This window comes from Bos grunniens, chromosome 9 (genome assembly GCF_055505025.1).
Source record: "Bos grunniens cultivar Pamir isolate PY7600 chromosome 9, Bosgru_T2T1.0, whole genome shotgun sequence".
Lineage (NCBI taxonomy): Eukaryota > Metazoa > Chordata > Mammalia > Artiodactyla > Bovidae > Bos > Bos grunniens.
Window position 1 is genome coordinate 44,277,934 of NC_141173.1, and position 22,859 is coordinate 44,300,792.

General features: G+C 43.6%; 1 protein-coding gene across 8 annotated transcripts in view; it reads left to right on the forward strand.

Annotated features, from left to right (window-relative positions):
- RTN4IP1 (reticulon 4 interacting protein 1) overlaps positions 1 to 22,859 on the forward strand; it is a 141,220-nt gene that overhangs the window by 118,035 nt on the left and 326 nt on the right. For 7 of the 8 annotated variants that reach the window (XM_086317514.1, XM_086317512.1, XM_086317515.1 and 4 more), the window contains 4 exons: positions 18 to 66; positions 9,115 to 9,251; positions 12,320 to 12,503; positions 15,698 to 15,790. In XM_086317514.1, the coding sequence (XP_086173640.1) occupies positions 18 to 66; positions 9,115 to 9,251; positions 12,320 to 12,503; positions 15,698 to 15,790 (463 nt within the window). The remainder of the gene's footprint in view (positions 1 to 17; positions 67 to 9,114; positions 9,252 to 12,319; positions 12,504 to 15,697; positions 15,791 to 22,859) is intronic. The other variant, XM_086317513.1, reaches the window with a different exon arrangement.

Below are 22,859 nucleotides of genomic sequence, written 5' to 3' on the forward strand. Positions count from 1 at the left end.
TTTCTTTTGCGTTGCAGTGTTTTAATCCTGGGCGCTTCAGGTGGAGTTGGTACTTTTGCTATACAGGTAAGACAATTTATCTTGTGACTAGGAAGATTATTATTTTCATGAATTAAAAAATTTATATATTGTGGATTACTTTTTCTTGAAAGCTGAGAGAAATTACATTCATTGCAATTTCAGCTTGCTCTTCTAAGAAGGAAATTTTCTAAGATAGAAGGAAGCATTAACCTTTCCAGTGGTTTAAAATGTGAATTAGTTTTATGGACATCCTGTGTAACAAATGAAGGAAAGCTTTCAGGGAGGAAGACCATGGGCAAGTGAAAATGGATTGAGGTTTGCAGTTTGGTAGAAATTGATACGCTAGTTGTAAAAAATATATATAAGACATGCAGTAGCCAAAATGCTGTGTAAAGATGGTAGAACTCATATCTACAGAATCAGTGCAATCTTATCAGAATAGCAGCTGCCTCTTTTTTTTTTTTTTGCATAAGCGGGCAAGTGGAACCTAAAATCATGCAGAATTTCAAGGGACCCCAAGTTGCCAAACAATCTTGGCAAAAAAGGACAAAATTGGAGGACTCACACTTCTCAATTTTAAAACTTAGTTACAAAACTATAGAAGTCACAACAGTGGTACTGGATTGGCTTTACCCCAAAAATGTTTTTGGTGTTAAAAAAAAAAAAAAGAAATAGGGGAAAAAAAAAGAACTACAATAAAATACATATATGTATTAAATATATATGTATGTATCAAAAAAAAGTATTTTCATAAAGTTAGATATATAGATCAATGAAATAGAATTGAACATCCAGAAGTAAACCAGTGTATCTGTGACCAGTTGATTTTTGACGAGGGTGACAAGACAGTTAAACAGGGGAAAGAATAGTCTTTTCAGTGAGTGGTACTGAGTCAACTAGATATCCACATATAAAAGGATGAAGTTGGACCCCTATCTCACATCATATGTGAAAACTAATTCAAGCTGGGCCAAAGACCTAAATATAAGAGCTAAAACCATAAAACTCATAAGAAAATATGGGAGTAAATCTTCATATATTGGATTTGGCAATAGATTCTTAGATATGACACCAAGAGCTCAAGTAAAAGAAAAAAATTAGGTAAATTGGACTTCCTTAAATCTAAAACTTCTGTGCATCAAAGGATGCTATCAAGAAAGTAAAAAGCCAACACACAGAATGAGAGCGAATATTAACAAATCATTTATCTAATAAGGATATAGGATACAGAATACGTAAAGAACTCTTAACAGCTCAACAAAAAAAAGGCAGCCCAGTTAAAAAATTAGCAAAGGACTTGAGTAGACACTGCTTGAAAGAAAATCTAAAAATGGGCAGTAAGCCCATGAAAGTGTTTAACATCATTCGTCATTAGGGAAATGCAAATCAAAACCACAGTGAGTGATTGACTTAAGGAGATGTGGCATTTATGTGTGTGTGTTTGTGTATTTGTATATACGCCCCCCCCACACACACAAAATGCATATTACTAGCCGTAAAAAATAATGAAATATCACTATTTGTAGCAACATGGATGGACCTAAAGAAATTTTGCTTAGGGAAATAAGTCAGAGAAAGATAAATACTATATGATATCATTTATATATGAAATCTAAAAATATATAATAGAAATGAATCTACATACAAAACAGAAACAGAGTCAAAGACATAGAAAAAAAACATGGTTACCAAAGGGAAGAGGCGGGGAGGGGCAAATTAAGACTGTGGAATTAAGAGATACCGACTGCTATGCATAAAATACATAAGCAGTAAGGATTTACTGTATAGCACAGGGAATTATACCTAATATCTTTTAATAACTTATAATGGGATATAGTATGCAAAAACATCCACAAAACCCTGAATACCTGAAATTAACACAACATTGTAAATCAACTATATTTCAGTTTAAAAAAAAACCACAGTGAGGTAGCACTTCACGCCTACTAGGATGGCTATTAAAAAAATGGAAAATAACAATGTTGGCAAGGATGTAAAGAAACTGAAACCCTTATACAGTGCTAGTGGGAATGTAAATTGATGCAGCCGCAGTGGAAAACAATTTGGCAGAATTAAAATTCTTAATTCTGTATTAAACTTAGAATTACCTGTGAGCCAGCAGTTCCATTCCTAGGTGTATACTTGAGAGAAATGAAAATCTGTGTTCAAGCAAAAACTTATATACAAATGTTCATTTGCAACATCAGTATTCATAATAGTCAAAGAAATGGAAACAGCCTTAGTGTCTATCACCTAATGAATGGAGAAACAAAATGTGGTGTATATATACACAAGGGAATGTTATTCAGCCATCAAAAGGAATGAAATTCTGATTCATGATACAACATAGATAAACTTTCAAAACATAATGCTAAAAAGTGACAAACCCAGACAGAAAAGGTCACATTTGGTATGATTCCATTTATATTGTATCCAGAAGAGGCAAATCCTTGGAGACAGAAAAGAGATAAGCGGCTGCTAGTGGCTGGGGGAAGAAACGGGAGATGGAGAGGATGCCCAGGAATTGCACACCTGGATTCATCTTAATTCACCTTTATCTGTTGCTGTGGCCTGAATGTTTGTGCTCCTCTGAAATTCATGTTTTGAAGTCCTGATGCCCATAGTGATAGTGTTGAGGCCTTTGGGAGGTGGTTAGGCCGTGAGGGTGGAGCACTCGCGGATGGTATTAAAGTCCTTATGAAAGAGGCCAGCAGAGCTCCCGAGCCCTTCCCCACACGAGGGCACAGAGGGGAGGCACAGGCTGCGAACCAGGAAGGGGGCTCGGAGCACACCCACGTGCTGACACCCTCGTCTTGGACCTTCAGCCTCCAGAACTGTGAGGAGTACATGTTTGTTGTTTATAAGGTACCCAGTCTGTGTTGTTATAGCAGCTCAAATAGACTTAAGGCAGATACCCAGTGCCTAATCCATGGATTGTCAGTAAATGTGAATTAATATGTAAATGGAAGAAAGGAAAAGAGGGAGGGAGGATGGGAGAAAAAGAGAAGTATCATATCCTGCTGGTTAAAGTGTAATTAGCATAACTAGTTTGGAAAATAATTTGGATGTATCTACTAATTATGAATATAAATTGCCCTGTGACAGCCCAACAAAATATGAATGTACTTTGTAGGCAGAAATATAATCATCCCTCAGTATACCAGCCTTGTATTTGTTCCAGGACTTCCTTGGATGCCCAAATCCATGGGTGCTCAAGTCCCTTTCATAAAATAGCATGAAGTGTACAACTCTTCGCAACCCCATGGACTGTAGCCTGCTATGCTCGTCTGTCCATGAGATATTTCAGGCAAGAATATTGGAGTGCGTTGCCATGCCCTCCTCCAGGGGATCTTCCTGACCCAGGGATCGAACCTGAGCCTCTTATGTCTGCTGTATTTGGCTCAGAGGGTAAAGCGTCTGCCTGCAATGCAGGAGACCTGGGTTCGATCCCTGGGTCAGGAAGATCCCCTGGAGAAGGAAATGGCAACCCACTCCAGTACTCTTGCCTGGAAAATCCCATGGACAGAGAAGCCTGGTAGACTACAGTCCATGGGATCGCAAGGAGTCGGACATGGCTGAGTGACTTCACTGACTTCACTTCTTTACCACTAGCAAACTACCACTTCCCCTGGGAAGACCAGATAAAATGGCATAGTATTTGTATATAACCTACATACATCCTGTTGTATAATTTAAATCTTCTTCAGATTTCTTATCAATGTAGTCAATGTAAATGCTATGTAAACAATGTAAATGCTATGTAAATAGTGTGCTGTTGATTCAGGTTTTGCTTTTTGACATTTTTTTTTCCTGAATATTTTCAATCCCTGGTTGATTGAATTCAGTGATGTGGAGTTCTTAGATACAGGGAGTCAACTGTACATGCATGTTCACCAAAAGATATGTCCCAGAATATCCCCAGATATGTCCCAGGCATTATCCCCTAACTGGCCATCAACAGTAAAATGGGAAAGTGAGTGAAAGTCGCTCAGTCGTGTCTGACTCTCTGTGACCCAATGGAGAGTCTATGGAATTCTCCAGGCCAGAATACTGGAGTGGGTAGCCTTTCCTTTCTCCAAGGGATCTTCCCAACCCAGGGATCAAACCCAGGTCCCTCACAATGCAGGCGGATTCTTTACCAGCTGAAAGAATGGTAGCCCAAAATGGGAAGTGAAAAGTGAAGTCACTCAGTCGTGTCCGACTCTTTGCAACCCCATGGACCATAGCCTACCAGGTTCCTCCATCCATGGGATTTTCCAGGCAAGAATACTGGAGTGGGTTGCCATTGGCTTCTCCGGCAAAATGGGAAAGTGAACTGCAATATATTCTTATGTTTAGAGTATCACACAGCCGTAAAAACAAACTGCTGGGGACTCCCCTGGTGGTCCAGTGGTCTGCCTTCCAATGCGGGGGATGCGGGTTTGATCCCTGGTCAGGGAACTAAGATTCTACATGCCCCATGTCCCAAAAACCATAAACCAGAAACAATATTGTAACAAATTCAATAAAGACTTTAAAAGTCTTCCACATCAAAAAAATCTTAAAAAAGCAAACCTTAGTTGTACACAATGTAGTAGATGAATTGAACAAGTAGAAAGAAGTCAGAAACAAGAGTATAACTTATACGATTCCATTTAATGATACTCAAGGACAAGTAAAACTAAACAGTAGTGTCTAAGGATGTTTATCTAGATAGAAAAACTGTTTTTCATAGGTGAGGGGAGGCTTATGTGAAAGACCTGATAGTCGTCGTTACTTCCCAGGGAACGAGGACGGTTTTGATTGGGAGGGGAAGTGAGGTGTCCTAGTTCTTAATCTTGAGCAGTCCTTAAGATAGTGTTTGCTTTGTAATAATTTGTTAAGCTGTACATTTATATTCCACACACTTTTCTCTGTGTGTTATGTTTCACAATAAAAACATTTAAATTAGATTAAACAATTGATTAATAGGAAAATATCAAGGTTAAATCCCATACAAAGTTATTGTGAGAAAAAGAAAGAATGAAGAGTAGAATAACGTATCTACAGACAAGGAAAACGCATGAGAAAATATCAAAATGAAACCTGGAATTTCAAAACAAGCTAAAAAGAACATTAAAAATACAAAGACATGAATAAAATAAATCAGAATTGGAAAAACTCAGAAATAAAGTAAAAAGAAATAACAGAAGACTAAACTAGAAGGAGGGCTTCCCTGGTGGTTCAGACAGTAAAGAATCTGCCTACAATGTGGGAGACCTGAGTTCGATCCCTGGGTCAGGAAGATTCCCTGGAAAAGGGAATGGCTAACCCCTCCAGTATTCTTGCCTGGAGAATTCCATGGACAGAGGAGCCTGGTGGGCTAAAGTCCATGGGGTCACAAAAAGTCGGACATGACTTTAGACTAAACTGCAGCAGCACAGCAGTAGAAACTATGTGTAAAGAGGAAAAATTGTAAATTGCAAAGAAAGGAAGAGATAAAGACAGAATCAAGAGAAAAGTGTCATGTATTGAAGATAGGAAAGAAAATTGCTGTATCAATAAGAGTCTCTGATGAGGAAAACCAAAACGAGGGAATAAGACAAATGCTAAAACCCGTAATTCAAGAAACTTCCCTACTTCCCTGAAGTTAAATGATTTGAAATTACATGTTAAATGACTGGAGTGCTTATCGAAGAACATGGATCCAGAATGAGCAGTATCAAGGGAAACTAGCAAAATTACTGGCCTTTAAGGAAAAGGAGAAAAATGAAAACTTTGGGGCGTCTTTAAAAAAAAAAGAAGGTGACATATGAGTAAAATTAGGTTATTAGCACTTTTTGATAACAGTGCTTTAATGCTGGGACTGGAGTTGGAGTAACACTTAAGACACTTGAGAAAGAATATGCTAAAATTTTATATACAGTGCAACTGGCCTCTGTATAATAAAGGACATATACTAACTGTTAATAACATGCAAGAACTTGAGGAGTATGTTCTTCTGATCTCTTTCTGATAAATATACTAGAATATGAGCTTCTGAAAACTAAAATAGCTAGAGAGACATAACCCTAAGGACTGGTGGTACATGTTAAATATACAGTTACCTGTAGAACTAAAACTTCATGAGGGCTTAGAGAGTACAGTGTGTAACTCTGACAAAGTAAACAGTACAACTATTTTTAAAAAGAAATAGTGGGAAAGCAATTTAAAATTATTTGAATGCTTTCATTGATCATATTGGGGATGATTTTAGTACTATTATTCAGAGACTGGTATATGTGTAATATACACTAGAACAGTTGGGTATTTATGGCATGTTTTAACTCTATAATCCCCTTTGTCTTTGACCATCAAGATTTTAGTAGTGCAAGAAAGAAGATACAGATGTAATACAGGTTAAGTAAAAACTTGATAGTCTGGAGTTTGAATTGAAAGTATCAAAATGAACTCAAGAGCTATTTCTTATATGTGTGTATGCAAAACTGTCTCTTGAAATACCATTGCTCACATGCACACAAAAATTCAGGGCCTTGGAGTAATGGCAGATTCCAGATCTATGGCATGAAACGTATAAGAATGAGAAGTTAGTAAAAACTAGTTGAGTCATGTCAAAAAGACTTAGCAGCCAACTTGAAGAAATTCCTAAAGGTTATCAAAGAGGACGATTTGAGCTTCAGAAATCGTCATGATAGTTACAAAAGAATGAAAGCTTCCAAATATTTTTAAATCCATGACTTAAATGAGTTCATGATGATATTTTTTTAAAAGTGGTCACTTGGAAGATGATAGGAAACCAATTTATTATTTTATAAACTAATAAAAGGAAACAATTATTTGCCCTTTCTATATGAATTGTACACCTGAATAAACAAAGTAGTATATGAGGAGAGGTGTTTCTCTATAAAAGTATTCCAACTACTAAGTGAAAACAGGAGATAGAGAGTAGCACCGTTTTGCAACCTCCAGCAGACAACCACTGAGATTTAATAAAAAGAGGAACAGGCAGACATGCTCAGCCTTCTGTAATCGCAGATGCTGTTCTTAGTATTGTGAAAGGACATAAATGGGAAACACAGGACAGAGCAGTATGTGGAACCGTCCCAGGTGTGCAGGCAGAAATTCCAGAGTTTCCAGGGAAAAGCTCTGCAGGTACATGGCCTAGATTCTTTCGCAGATAAATTTTAAGTGAAGTGGGGTAGAAGAGGAGACTATAGTTAAAAAAAAAAAAAAAATAGGAAATCATATTTTTAAAATGCACAAGACTAAACTGTAGTATCTAGGAAATACATGTTTGGATGATAAAACCTTTTTTTTTTTTTTTTTTAATGCAAGGAGGTGATTTACTCCAAGTATCAGGGTGATGATGCCTGTTGGGAGGGAGAGGGCACAGTGTAGGGCTCTTGGAGTGACTGCCAGCTTGCGGTCCCTGTCGGAGCACTGTTTGCCTTATAGACGTCTCCTGTACTTGGGTTGTGTTATTTCTTCTTCTTATTTTTAACAGTTTACATAAAATTGTTTTTAAATCTAAAGCTGCTTTAAAACCTTTCAGTAGTGTGCAGTGATAGTAGGTGGGAAGATTCCCTGGAGAAGGAAATGGCAACCCACTCCAGTATTCTTGCCTGGAGAATCCCATGGACAGAGGAGCCTGGTAGGCTACAGTCCATGGGGCTGCAGAAGAGTCAGGCATGACGAAGTGACTGAACGTCAGCAACAGCAGTGATAGTAGATAGTTCTAAGTAGGAGAGGAAAATCTAGAAATTTGGAAAAAAAATTTATTGAACTTCTCAAGATGTGACAGATTCTGAGTATTTAATACTGTTTAAGAGAAGCACAAATTAAATATTGGTGCTTAGAACACAATTTCCTTTTTTCTTGTCAGTTTCTTTTTTCTATAGATACTAGATATTCACCTTGGATTGTATTCTTCACATATATAAGTTGAGTTTAGGACTCGATGTTGAAAGCAACATGTCATTATACTCAGTTGTCTCTGTTTGTGGCCCATAAACATAAAATATCATATTTGATGTCAGCTTAAATGTTTTAATTCCTCCTCAGATTTCCAGGGTATATTCCTTGGTTAATATTACTTTTTAAAAGTGAGAAATTAGATAAGATTAGAATAGTTTTTAAATCCTTTATTTCTTTGTAGTTAACAGATCTCCAGCCTTTGTGTGTGTATCACTGAGTGGGGTTTCAGTAGTGATCAGAACACGGATCTTGCTTATTCTAATGAACCTCTATAACTTACATCAAGGAAGCTTGGGAAATTGATACTGAGGACAGGAACGAGAAAACAACAAATTTGTTATGACCTCTAACTGTCCATTTGGAAATTTCTCAGTGAACATCAAGTAGCTGTTCTCAGATTTTTGCTGATAATGGCTCCCTTTTAATTGTATGAAATTGCCATTGTAGGAAAGAATGACAGCAATTTTGGAGCATGAGGCTTTCTGGATACTTAATCCTGAATCCTTCTTTTTATTTGTCTAGTTATTTTAAAATATAAACTATCTGCATTTTAAATCCCATAAACTATTTATTTAGGTCTTTTGACTCCAAAGGAGAGGACCTGATCCATGTTTTGGAAGCAAAATGGCCACATTTTCTTCCCCTATTTTTAAGAGCACCTTTCGCTTATTACCCAGTACCTAATTGCTTTGATGCTGTTGTCTGACTCAAGGTTCTGCTTACTGGAGACGCAAATGAAGTGATGTTGTGTTTTTATGCTCTGGATACATTTGAAATGGTTATTTTCTGAGGACGTGGTGTTTTTTCCCCTGTTACCTTTGTCATCATTGAAAATGCTAAGCTTAAGGTCATCAACTTTTGTCTTTTCTGATGCTGGTGAGATTCTGAGCCCCTCTTTAAATGAATTGGTTATAACTTCACGAAATTAAGGTGACTCACTGTCTCGTCCAGGGAAAATGAGATCTGTTTCTTGGATCTTTCTTTGTGAACAAAAATTTAATCATTTTTACTAGCCTCTGGCAGATGGCTTCCTGTAGTTCTTGTTAAGACAAAACACTTAGAATTGTCTAGAGGCTGATGTATGTGTACCATGTGGTGCCAACTCGTTTTTGTTCAATGCAGTTTCCTGCCCCCCTCCCCTTTTCTTTCCTTCTTGGGCAGGTAATGAAAGCATGGAATGCGCATGTGACAGCAGTCTGCTCCCAGGACGCCAGTGAGCTTGTGAGGAAGCTTGGGGCAGATGATGTGATCGATTACAAATCTGGAAATGTGGAAGCGCAGTTGAAATCTTCAAAGCCGTATGTATCCAAACAGGGTGCCCATGGGGAAGGTGGAACAAGGACGATGGGCGATGCGCGCCTGAGATGGTTCGGTGGCCTTACCGCCACGTTGGCGTCTTAGAGAAGAGTCTGTGAAAACACTTGGTGTCACTGGAGGTGATTTAGGTCGGTTTCTGTTTTTCCTCCAGATGTTAATACAGCACGATCATGTACTGTGATTTGTACTGAGGACAATATGTTGCTTACCTGGCCTTTTGCTATTTTTGAAGTTAACTTACTTTTACTGCTGGTGTGTAAGAAGGCCGTATTGGAAGGTATATTCCCTCCAGTGGCATTTGTCACCATGAGTAGAACCTAGAGCAGTACATGACGTATGTGATTAGTATCTTGCCTTTATAATGGGGGTTTCAGAGAAGCAGAGGCTGTGTAGATACCAGTAATGGATGTTGTCATCGTGCCTGAACGCCAGGCTGTTATTTGACCGAACATACCAAGTGGGAGCGGACTCTGGAATTCTCTCAGGCCCCCATCCTTCCTGACTGTGGCTCAGGCAGAAACAGGGAGGTGTTTCAGAACCTCGTCTTCACTCAGCCCAGGCAAAGCTTCAGCAGGGTGTCTCAGGAGCTATTTCACTACTTCTGATGCAAAGATTTTTCCTTTTTTAAATTAGTTTTTTAAAAACATTATTTATTCATATGGCTGCGCCAGGTCTTAATTGTGGCATGTGGGATCTAGTTCTCCACCAGGGATCAAACCCAGGCCCCCTGCGTTGGGAACATGGAGTCTTAGCCACTGGACCATTAGGAAAGTCCCTTAAATTAGTTTTCAGAAGCTAATTATTGCTGCTCACTTTAAGTAGAAGTATATTTTCATAGGTTTAAAAAGAGAGAGAAAAACCTAGGCTTCCTCATAGTAGTAGTGTCAGCCAGCCATCTCTCTTCTGCTGCTTCTAGGAACAGCAGCAGGAGACAGGCCAAGGCGACCATCTGCCTGCTATCCCCCTTTAGGATATGCATGTCTGAAGTCTGTCTCCAGAGAAGAGAAGCCCTGGCAGGTGGAGGCGGGCACGCACACAGGCCGGCCTCCCCTCTGCACCTCACTGTGCTCCTCTGTGGCTCTGTCCAGCGGCTTTGCTCCTCCTGTTTGCTCTTTTCCAGTCAGAGAACCTCAGTAGCTCACAAACACAGGCTGTTATTTTTTGAATGACTGCTTAGTTAAAATTGATCTTTGCAGCTTCTGCCTGGAGGTTAGTCTCTTAATCCACCTAGAATAAATTTGTTCCTCTTTCCAAATAGCCTTTTAGATTTGAATCCTAGGATTTTACAGCAGGAAAGGGCTTTGAAGTACTTCAGCCCTACTCTGTCATGCTACAGTCAAGAACATAAAGGGCAGAGAATTTAGGAGTATTTTTCATGCTTAGGATGATGCCACTTCATCATTAGTGGGAGAGCCAGGTCTGCAGCCTGGTCTCTGGACTTCTTTTTTCAGGCAGTGCCAATTCTATAATGCCAGGCTGCCCTCTGTAATGCCATGGCTTCCCTGATAGCTCAGTTGGTAAAGAATTCACCTACAAGCAATGCAGGAGACCCCGGTTCGATTCCTGGGTCAGGAATATCTGCTGGAGAAGGGATAGGCTACCAACTCCAGTATTCTCAGGCTTTCCTTGTGACTCAGCTTGTAAAGAATCCGCCTCCAGTGTGGGAGACCTGGGTTGGAGAAGGGAAAGGCTACCACTCCAGTATTCTGACCTGGAGAATTCCATGGACTGTATATTCCATGGGATCACAAAGAGTCGGACATGACTGAGTGCCTTTCAGTTTCAGGCTGCCCTTAAGTTTTATCTAAATTAAGTATCATCATATTTGTTTATCTAAAATTTGGGAATGAAATAGGAACTTAAAAGTAGAAACTTATACTCATGAAAAGAATTTTGTTAGTCTTTTTTTCCTAATAAGAAGGATCATCTAGTAAGGTCACTCTTCTGAACTTCATATGCTTCCGTTTTTATTTGCCCTTGTTTAGTTTAGTCCCATGAAAAACTCAAGGGCCACAAAGTTGGCCAAAGTCGGTTTTAGAAGGTTTGATGTTTGACTTCATGCAGATGAATTTAGAAGGGAAAAAGGGTTTACGGAAAAGGAATTCCTCTATTAACTTGCTTGATGTATAAGCATGTATTCTCCAAATAGATCTTTGTTTTCAAAAGTATTTTAAAGCTTCTTTGGGTTTTATCCCCTTTAAGTAAAATGTAGTGATTACAGCAATTTTAGGTGAGATGTAAGGAGTTGAATATCTGTTAGTTCCTGTGGATTGCAGTATGATGGGTATTTTTGGCATGTTAGAGCAGAACTGAAGGTTGAGAGCAGGCTGTTGATTTCTCTATAGGCATTGTGCTGATGTTGTACATGAAACCAAAGGAAAATTCCAGAAGGTGAAGAGGATGCTTCTGCACGCAGATCTGATTGTGAAGGGAATAAAAGCAAATCACTTGTGTGGGTCAAAATCTAATGCACTCCTGTCTTAAGTATTCACATGCACTGAAGAGTACTGTGGCTTATATTGGATGGATAGCTTTGCAGTTCTCTACAAAGCTTCAGTCAAGGTGTCTCAGCCTTGGCAACCTTAGTTTCTCAACTGTTGACATTTGGGGCTGGATACTTTTTTTGTGGTGAGAGGCTTTCCTGTGTGTTTTAGGATGTTTTATCATCATCCCTGGCCTACAGATGCTGGTACCCTCTTACCACCACCTCGCCCAATTGTCACAACTAAAAATCTCTCAAAACATTGCCTAATATGTCTCCTGGGGACCAAAATCACTCTCAGTTGAAAACCACTTGTTTAAGTCATTCTTAAAGTATTAGAAAATAAAATGATTTGGTGATTTAAAAAAGAAATCACATTTGACTTACCTTGGGGAAAACCCAGTAAGTAGATGTGCCTTTTCTCATTTGTCCGAGCGGCCACCCCTCTGTTGCTTGTGAGCTGTCGCGGAAACAAACCATGGAGCTCCCTGGCGGAGGGAGTGAAGGCGGCTTGGAGCCCTGGGTAAAGGCTGACCAGGATGTTTTGATATGGTTCTTCCTCTCCAGGTTTGACTTTATCCTCGACAATGTTGGCGGATCTACTGAAACGTGGGCTCTAAAGTTCCTCAAGAAGTGGTCAGGAGCCACGTATGTGACTCTGGTGACTCCTTTCCTCCTGAACATGGACCGGTTGGGCATCGCGGACGGCATGCTACAGACGGGCGTCACCGTGGGTTCTAAGACGTTGAAGGTAGGAGTAGAGTCTTGGTTGGCGTGAGCCAGCAGGCACCTCAGGCTTCTGGGATTGGGCTTCCTCTGAGCCTTTTCTCCTCCAAGAGAAAAGAAACTCTGGAGTCCCATACTGACTGGGTACAAATTCTTGCCTCCCCTTTGGTAGCTGTGTAGCCTGTGAAAATGACTTAGTGTCACTAGGCCTCAGCATCTTCACCTGTGAAATCCAGCTCATGGTGTCTCCCTTACTGTGTATTGTAGGAATTAAATGAAATCTTCCATGTGAAGAACTTAGCACGCCTAGTACCTGCCTGATGGCTCGCTCTCTGTTTCTCTGTCATAATACATAAGTCTCTTGTGTATGAGGGTGGAAGTTTTATTAAGACAGCATAGAGCCGGCTGTTTTCATGGTAGTAACAATGGGATATGCCAGTACCTCAAATGGAATAAGTGATATAAAAAAATAAAGATACATGCTTGCTTTTTTTTTTTTAATTTGGCAAAATACTTCAGGCTCAGGAGAAAGGCAATAGAAGTTTCCTCGAGGGTAAGAAGATTGTATGTTGAGCTACTGCTGCTACTACTGCTAAGTCGCTTCAGTCGTGTCCGACTCTGTGTGATCCCATAGACAGCAGCCCACCAGGCTCCCCCATCCCTGGGATTCTCCAGGCAAGAACACTGGAGTGGGTTACCACTTCCTTCTCCAATGCAGGAAAGTGTTGCCCCATATTTGCAAGGCGACTGGCTCAATAAGTATCTTCAGCTTTTTCCTGATTCTAGAAATTAATTTGGAAGCTTTTGGGGGTGGAGTTTAGGACTTTAAGTCTCTCGAATGCTCTGTACTGAGTCCTTAGCGGTGGGGAAGAAAGGCCGTGATGGAGGAGACGCTGCTCAGTCCTTAGGAACTGGGTCTGGGTGACAGGAGTGAACCAGCCGGCAGCGTGCTCCAGGTTCTTCCTTTCACTTGGTTCAGACAGCACCCGGGAGCAGTGTCCACAGGGCGCTTTGTTGTGGAGAGCGGAGTCTCAGCTGTCCTTTGTCTCTTCTTTCCCTTTTCATCAAACCCAGGCTTCCCAAGTGCTTTAGCATATAAGTTTAAGTTTTCCGTAAGATTTCACAGTTGGTATTCCAGGGAGACCGCTAACAAGTTGAGCTTCAGAGTTGTCCTCTGAGAGTAAAATAGGCCTAGTTCTCTTCATTTTCCCTTTCCCTTTCTTGAAAGATGATAGTGGTAATCTCATGCGAAAACCTTTTAAGTAGTTTCTGATGTCTTCCTGAGAATGTGCACAGTTAAAGCCTCATTGTACTGCCTGCCTGCTTTGGTTTACTCTCTCCTGTAATGGCCTGGAAAAAAAAAGAAACCACAGATCCCTTAGAGCAGAATATAAAATTCTGCTGTTGCAGACCAAAAGTTTCACTGTACAGAGCAACCTGCCGTGAAGATCCGTAGATCCAGCAGTTGTGACCATCGCTGTTCCTTCTTTAAAACCCTGAATAGTTACCAGAATGTTTTAATTGTAGTTGATAAGGCCAGTCCTTATGGAGAAGTACATGAACAGGTCTCCTGTGAATATAATTAACTGGACCTGCTGTAAGCTTGGGACAAACAATGCCTCCTGTCTAGCTGCCTGAGCCTTCAAATTTGGTTTTGTTTGTTTTAGTTAGTTCCCTAGACCAGTGCTTCCTGACCTCTTTCATGCTATGACACACACAGGAGATGATAGTATTTAAATGGCATACTGAGAGTGCCCTGAGCCAAGAGCGTACCATCTGGAGACTTCTGTCAGCCTGGGCTCTGCCCTGCTACTCCAAGGGCTTGTCATACCTTCTCTAGGGTGAGCTTGGCTCTGTTTGCATCTGTGGTCCTGGGATAATGATTACCAGTGACCCCTTTAACTCTTAACAGTGTTCCAGGTTGGACGATGAGCTAGGGGGTCACTCAGCCAAACCAGTAAGCCATTCTGGGCACATCCGTTGCCTTGACAGCAGCTTGGGTTTGTCTGTTTCTCCGCGGTCTTAAAGACTGGTTTGCATTGCCCCAGTCTTTCCTCAGCAAGCTTTACTTTCAGCACTAGATAAATACTTGTCGAATCCTTCCTGTGTCAGATACTTTGCATACATTCGCATTTAGTCCCTCCAACATCCCCATCAGCTAGGTGGTGGTGCCTCCACGCTACAGGCCAGGATACAGGCTGAAAGAGGTAACTTGACCTACGTGACACAACCATCGAGCCCTGAGGCAGAGCAGGAGAGTTCTGCCGCCCCTGCCAGCTTCATGCCAAGATGGTAGCTGATCGTCATGCTGAGATGTGAGGCAGTCGTGAGCTCAGTGCAGAAAGCCTGTGCTCGCCCGATGGTGGTGGGCAGGTGTGGGGAGGGAGGCGGCAGGTGGACACTGGCTGGCCCTATCCTACCTCTGGATCACTCTCATCTGATGACGTTTAGTTGGGAGGGTCATTGAGGTATCACAGAGAACCTCAGCTCACTTGCTGTTTTGATAATGGTTTATCCTACCTCCGACATGAAGAATAATAAAAGTGGGTATGGCAGTAGAGTGGTCATGAACCTTCTTGGTATAAGACTTCTGCTAATCTTCATCTGGGGGCATTTTGTCCCATCATAGCATTCAGTGACTTGGGACTCCGTGTAATTTTAGGGGAAGGTCCAGCCATGACGCATGAGGAACTTTACACTTCGTTTTGCTTTTAAAACTGTCTTATTCCTCGGAGCCAGAAAAAAAAAATAATTGTGATTGGATTTCTTGTCTAAGATCATATTTTGGTGCCTTATGCCCTTGAAGCATTCCTGAATTAGGTAAAACCTCTTTTCTGGTGCCTTGGGGCTTTATTCACACCTTGGTAGGGAAAATCTAGAGGTCTCAGCCCCTCATATCTCCTAGGGGAGAAACCGAGTGTGTGAGACTAGTGAGACTGCCCTTGAAAAAGAGCTTTCCTGTGCTTGCTTGCCTGATAGTCACAACGTGGGGAAGAAGCCCAAGTTCACATGGGTATATCTCTGTTCGCTCACTCAGTTATGAAACATTCATGAGCATCCATTGTCTGTCCATCGCCATGCTGGTGTACAGCTCACTGTGGCAGAATGAGATGGGAAAGCAGTTTGTCTGTCTTAGTCATCCAGGAAATACGTTTCCCTAAATTTGCATTTAGTCAGATTTCTTCCTTTCTGAAATTTGACGTTTTGTTTTCTTTTTAGCATTTCTGGCAAGGAGTCCATTATCGCTGGGCCTTTTTCATGGCCAGCGGTCCATGTCTAGATGACATTGCGGAACTGGTGGAGGCAGGAAAGGTAAGTGTGTTGCCAGGGTGTCCCTGCTCACCTGGGTGACCTTCCTAGCAAGCCCAGTCAGTGGGAGCTCTACAGAGGTAGGCTCAGCCCGTGTCCACACTGCCTGATATGCCAAATTCAAGTGCTGCGTTTGGGGCTCTGTCTCCATGGGAACCATAGCCACAGATGGCTGCATGTGAGAAAGAGCATATGCCATGTAGGGCAGCCCCCAGGTTTAAGATGAGAGGCAGGCCCAGAGAGCTTATATGCTTTTCTCAGAAACACTTGGTTAGATGGCAGTAGAGCCGGAATCTACAGCTAGGCTGCTAACATTTTGATAATGGTCCTGAAAAAAAGGTACTGTGAAGACAGTCATTGCACAAAGGTGGGGATAGCCTCGTGAGTTTACAGCTGAATTGCTGCTTGAGCTTCTGAGGGTGTGGCTGCTTTGGAGGCCAGCAGATTTCCAGATGAGCAAGGGGAACAAACACTGTGACTCTAAGCCTCAGTAGAACTGGACTGTAGGTTGGGTCGCCAGGTCTCCTGTTCCCAGGCCAGTGTAATGAAATCAATGGCAAATGAATGGTACGTCTGAGAGGGTCAGTGCACAGGAAATGGTTCAGAATTGATGGCGATTTTGGTGGAGACAGCTGGTTGGTGTTTCTCTTTGAATCTGTCCTGACTTGATGGTGAGGGACTGCCCTCTGAAGCCCAGTTTTTGGGCGTCAGAAGGCCTCTCAGGGTTGACGGAAGTTGAGAAAGACTCCTCGGCTACCACCTGCTCGGTTAAGTTCTCACGCGGTTTCATGGCCCAGACATGCCATCTCTGGAAGAATAACCCAGAAGGCAAACTCATATTCTGGTGCTGATATTTATGATTTTTATTGAGAAATTAATATGGAATTACAGAATGGGGAAAATTATATACCCTGAGGGTTGCATGAGGTCATAGATACAATGATTATCATTTTATAGATGAGAAAACTGGCTCAAAGGATAAAGGGACACGTTCAAGTTTGCAGAAGGGGGACCAGAGCTCATACTTCCTGACCCAGTCCTGCGTTTTTCCCTCCCCACCATGAAGCTGCGTGCTTAGTGCTTGAAGCTGATTTGGGACTTGAGCTTAAAACTGACCTGTCCTTGTCATTTTATGCTGGGCAGGGAGAGTTGGAGCAAGGCACAGCCCGTGATCCTTGCTAAGCCATGCGGAAAGAGCCTCTTGAGATGGGTTTTCCTGTGTTGGCAACTGCCCCTCGCTGGCTCATTTCATCTTTGCGCTTTGGTTTTGGAAAAGAATGTTTTTAGGAAATTACTGGCTGCTTTTTGTGCATTTAGTTTGTTGTTGTTGTTGTACTATCACAGGCATGGAAGCTACGATAGAAAGTGGCTCATTACTCTTTCCAGAATATTTTGGTCCCGAGTTTGCATGCCTTTTCTCAGATTTCTAAGTGTTGACGTGTACTGGGTGAACAGGGACAGCCTTGTCATGACTGGAATCGAGTGCCTCTCTGTAGGGTTCTCCGCACATCCCCCAGAGGGGCTTATTTTACTTCTAGGAAGAAGGAGGTGAGCTGTCATCAGATAATATGGCCCATAGTTCTACATAGTGCTGAATGGAGCCCCATCCGTAGAGGGTCCCAGTCCTCTGGAAGTCACCACACTTGTCCTGACATCTGCTCCAGACTGACCACATGCTTAGCATCACTCTTTTGTGTTCGAAATATTGTGACTCTATCTAGAAATTACTAGTTATGCAACAGAGAAGAGAGGTGACTTGTGTGTGTGTCCCCACTAAATCTGGTAGATATGAGGCGGCATGGCTAAAAGAGGACATAGCAGAAATAAATAAAGATGCCCTCTGGGTGTCATGTCCTCCTCCAGGGTGACTGAGGAGGTGGTCCTTTGGCCTTTGATCCTCTTCTCGCCAGGGCCGTTTGGGCTCATTTCTGACCATGAAGGGCTCTGGGACTGTGGTGGTTGATATGTGACCCTGGATCCACGAAGAGGTCAGCTGTCCCGTGCATCCTGCTTTGTTGTGGGTATGAGATGTCGTTGCCTATCTACACTGGAAAATTGGAAAGGATAACAGAACCGGTCTACTTACGTATTATGTGGTTAGTAAAGCTTAAATTGGATGAGGACATGGAAGATCCTTCCAGGCTTTGGCTGAGTGCTTGATGAATCTAATTAGCAGGTGTCCAATAGACGACCTGGAGTTGTTATTTGACAGTGTGCAGCCATGAACTAGAAGAGCCTACTCTTTCAAAATGCTTTAAGTTTTTGAATGAGTAATACATTTGTAAGATTCTAAATCCAAAAGGTAGGAAAAGTTATCTCACAGGATCTCCTTTGACTCCTGTCCCTCAGTCATGGAGCTTCTCCTTGTCAGACTACCACCATTACCAGTTTCTCGGGTATTCCAAAGATGTTCTGTGATTCATAGGGTGAAACAAAAGCATGATTTTTTTGTACATGTAACAGGTAATTAGCACGTTGAGTTTAATGGGCTGAAACTGAAATTGTGCCTTATGCCTGAAGTTTATTGGCATTTTCTAAACAAAATAAACATTTCCCGTTCTTAATACTTCTTAGCTAACTGTTGGTGTTGGGGTGCCTACCACAATGCGTGAAACATCAAAAGACATGAAAGAAACTTGAACTATTGGTCTCTGCTCCTGAGGAGGGGAACTCGATGCCTGGGGCTCAAGTATGGGATCCTTTGGACACTTTCATCTTCCTGAGTATGTGTATGCCCACCTGTGTTCTTCGTGTGTTATTAAGGCCATTTGAGTCCACAGGTCCATTCAAGAGCCTAGGTGACCAACCAGATGTCTTGGTTGAGTGATGTTGTTCATATCTTGGTTTATTTATTTTAGCCAGCATCAGCATAGTCCCTATGGAACTTATTTAATTCAAAACTGTTGAGGGCTGGTAGCCATTTTGCTTTGCTCAGTAGGGTGTGGAGAGATGTGTTGGCCACGCTGAGTTGCATCCTGAGCACTGTTCACTAGAACTTTCTGCAGTGAATGGTAATGGTCTCTCTGCATTGCCTAGTGTGGTAACCACTAGCCACATGTGGCTATTGAACACTTGAAATGTGGCTGGTGCTACTGAAGGAGCAGATTATTAATTTCCCCTACTTTTGCTTAAATGCAGATCGCCACACGTGGCTCTGGCACGGTTTTGGCCAGGACAGCTGTGGAGCGTGCCGTAGGTTCTGAGGCAGATGATTTTCCAGACCCCTCTTGGAATGGCTGGGCCCTAATTTTGCAATGAACTGTATTCCAAAGCTTTAAACTCCTTTACTTGCAACCGGATTCCCGCTCTCCCCCATAGAAAGAATGTAGTGGTTAGGGACTGAGTCTCCGGGACCACCAGGAGAGCGCTGTCTTGCCAGATGTGGCAGGTACCTCATGGACATCATAGCCTTGATGCTGCTGAAGTTCTTCAGATGCGTCTGAAGTTGTTTCTGTGGGGAGATGCAGGCCGAGTTTCTCCTCTTACCTTCTGGCTCTGAGTGCCTTTTTTCAAGGGGGCCTAGGGACAGTCCTGGGATGCTTCCAGAATGGGTATGTTTACTCCCTTGGGGAGCAGCCTCTTCCTGCACCCTCCCCCTCCCATCTCACCTCCTAATCGCACCTCCTATCTTCCAGCCTTGAGTTTTCCATCTGGGGCCAAGGAGTTCAGCAATAGCAAGTCTGAGCAAAGCCCACCCTTTCCTTCCTCATATCTCCTTAGGTTAAGCTTCCTTTTCCCCCTTCATCCTGACTCTGGAAGTCCTGGCCCTGTGGAGGAACTCAGAGCTACCCCTTTCCGTGAGGTGGTGGTCAGCTGCGGCCCTGCCGCCCCTGCTGTGGGCCCTGGGCCTGTCCCCCGGTGGTGGACTGGGATCATGCCAAGGGCTTTAGGTCACCCTGGGCCTCTGTCCCCTCTACTCCCCACACTCTGAGGTCAGTTTCTGTGCCTGGTAGAGGCTGTAGCTGAAGGTCTGGGGAAGAGGTGACAGACTCAGAGTTCCCTCCCCAAAGTGTCCCCAAGCTGTGCAGTGATGACATCGGGGGTCTGGGATCCTCACTCTGCTCCTCTGCTAAGAGCTCTGACCTTGAACTTAGTCCGTAACCACATGCGCTTTAGATTCTAATCTGTCCAGCAGGCTGGCTCAGAGATCTCCCCCAACTCCTCCCACCTCTTTTGGACTCTACTGTTCAGTGATTCCTGCGGGGAAGTGGGGACTGAGGGAGAGCCTCCCCTGGCCACTGGGCCTGCCTGGGGGCGTCCCCTCCCCACCAGCTCTCAGCCAGAGGGTTTCTGCCTCGGAGGTGGGAGGCTTCCCAACTGCTGCTGACAGCAGTGTTCCCGGGCTGCTCCAGGGAGCCCGAGGTTCCTCCCATGGTCCTGTTCTCAGGGAAGGATGTCAGGGCCTGGCTTTGTGTACCCTTTGTTTAAGGAAGGGAACGGCCATCAGGAGAGCTTGGATTTGGGTCTGAGACTGGGATGCTGGAATGCCGCAGCCGTGGGCTCCCAGTCAGCTTTGATCCCTGCGTGCCTGCATCGCCCCCAAGTGCAGTGTGCAGCCCGCCACTTTATACCAGGGCTCCGTGCGTGGGCTGGGCTGCAGCAGTCATTGCAGCAGCATCCCCACCGTGCCGTGGTTAACCTTTGTTTCCCCTCTCTGGGTTTTTGCTCTGATCCCTTTGTCCATCACAAACAAGCATTCTGGGTCTGGTGTGAGGCTGCGCATAGACACTGCCTCTTTATGCTGTTAATCTCTGTTTGATGTCACACATTCAGCCAGCAGTGGCATTTGCCTGTCTGTTCATTGAAAGCCTCTTCTTCATTGTCACTTTCGGGAAGAGCTGAATGCCCGTTATGCCCCAGTCAGCCCCATGGGATTATCCGCCACAATGGGCCTGACCAGCCAGATTAAAGTGTGCCGTCGCTGCCAGCTGCGTGGGTCATCAGTTCAGACTCTGCGTCTCTGGCCAGGTTCTAAAGTGGGTGGAGCCTGCCAGGCAGCCCCTCATTCTGGGGTGGCTTCCCATAACGCTGCTGTGGTTGCTCCGTGATTAGTCAGTCCCTGTTGCCTCCTTTCTTGATTTCTCTCTCAGGTGCCTGCTTTGTGTGCTGCTCTATGTCAGCGCCTGGCACTTAGAAGATGCTCAGCCTCTGTGGAGTGGGTGGATGTGCCCCTGATTGACACAAGTCAGGAACCCTAAGCATAAGGCAAAAGGTTGTAGTGATTCCCGCTCTGACGTGCAGAAAACTCTTCTCCCCTAGAGATTCTGATGGAGTTGGTCTAACAGGAGACCAAGAACTCTGCATTTTAAGCATGCATTCAGGTGATTCCTTTTCAGGTAATCAGCATCCAGAAAGCAGTGTCCTAGCGGCTGGGTTCAGAAGGTTCCCGGTGGGACATGCTGGAACAGCTTGGATGCTTTCCACTCTTCTACCAGACAAGCAAGTAGGTTTCCTCCAACAGGCTGGCTCAAATCTGTTCTGTTCATAGCAGCAGCTGTGTTGAGATCATGCTCAGCTTGCTGGGGAGGGCCGCAGTTATAAGCCAGTGGTGTCCTCCATAGGTGCAATGGGAATGGTGGCCTAGGGACCACGCTTGGGCTATGTCAGTGACCTGGACACAGCCTGGATCCTGAGCTGACATGGCCAATTAACATGGTCCATTAACATTAACATGGCTGGCAGGCCAGTCAAGATGCAGGCTGTGATGAATCCATATAATCCTTGGTTACCTTTCTCTCCCCTTAAGATTTTAGGAGTAGATATAGAAAGCAGCTGATGATGTACAGAAAGTTTAGTGTAGACTGGGGAGAGCAGACACTCTGGTACCAGCTCAAAGCCTGTCTTACCACTCAACAGTCATGTGATGTTGGTGATATAACTGTGCCTTAACGTATCCATCTGTAAAAAGGGAATAATAACAGTACCTACCTCATAAGGTGGCTGTCGGGATTAAATGAGGTAAAGAACATAGAGCACTTAGAGTGCCTGGCACATGGTGAGGACAGCCCATGCTGGTGCTGTTATTATGAGCTTATCGTGGTTCATAAGTACAAAAAATTGTCAGCGTTTTGGAGAAGGGAACTTTGGGGGTCTGAGATGCTCTCTGGTGGTGGGGCTGTGAAATTCACACAAGAGGAAAGCCCATCTGAATACCACAAGAGCATATACTTCTTTCTCTTGTAAAAGGGTCACAAGATGTAAGCTCATGCCTTCTGACAACTGATGCCTGCCCGTGGAGCAGTGGGAGATAGTTCACTGAGATGCCAAGTGGATGGTTACTGATTTTTGCTTGAAGTTTTAAAAAGGATGAGTTCAGTCAGATGTGTGTGTGGGGAGAGCGAGCGCTAACTGGTCCCAGTTTCAAAGGCAATTGCTGGCAGCGCTAACGATGCACCACACAGAGCCAGCAGCATTCGAGCCTTTATGAGCTGGTGTTCCCGTAAATTCTAACCAGCCCTGCAGCTCAGCAGAGCCCCCAGGGGAGCTTCAGCCACAGGTGGGCCCCCAAAGACACTCGCTTCCCAGTTATCCTACTAGTTTTCACCTTAGTGACACTTATTAAGCTCCTGTTGTGTGCCTAACCTTGTGCTGGGTATTGTAGGGGATACAGAAGAGGTGGCCTGTTCCACGATGCACTCAGCTTTGCTCAAGTAGATATGCTGAATAGTTAACAAACTTTATGAAATCTATCCCTATCCTGTGCACTACCTGCACAGCAGGAATCTTCGGATGCCCTCTTTGATGTCTGCCACACAGGACAGCGTGGCTGAGATGTGCATTCAGCTGTAGCAAGCAGTCTGAAGAGGCCACACCGGTCCTCTGGACACACTGCAGACCATGGGTCAGGCAGGCTTGGGTGAGACCTAGGCTGGACACGCGGTAGATGTCACAGAGGAGACGCACACGCAGCCCACACTCAGACAAGTAACCCGTTTTGGAGAGTCGGGGTCTGCAGAGGGCTGAGGTCAGGATGCTGGTGGCTACCGGGTGCCGGGTTTGGATGCTGTGGAGGGGCTCTGCCACAGTGTGGAGCAGGAGCAAGGCGGATGGTCGGGTGGGCTGCATTATAGGA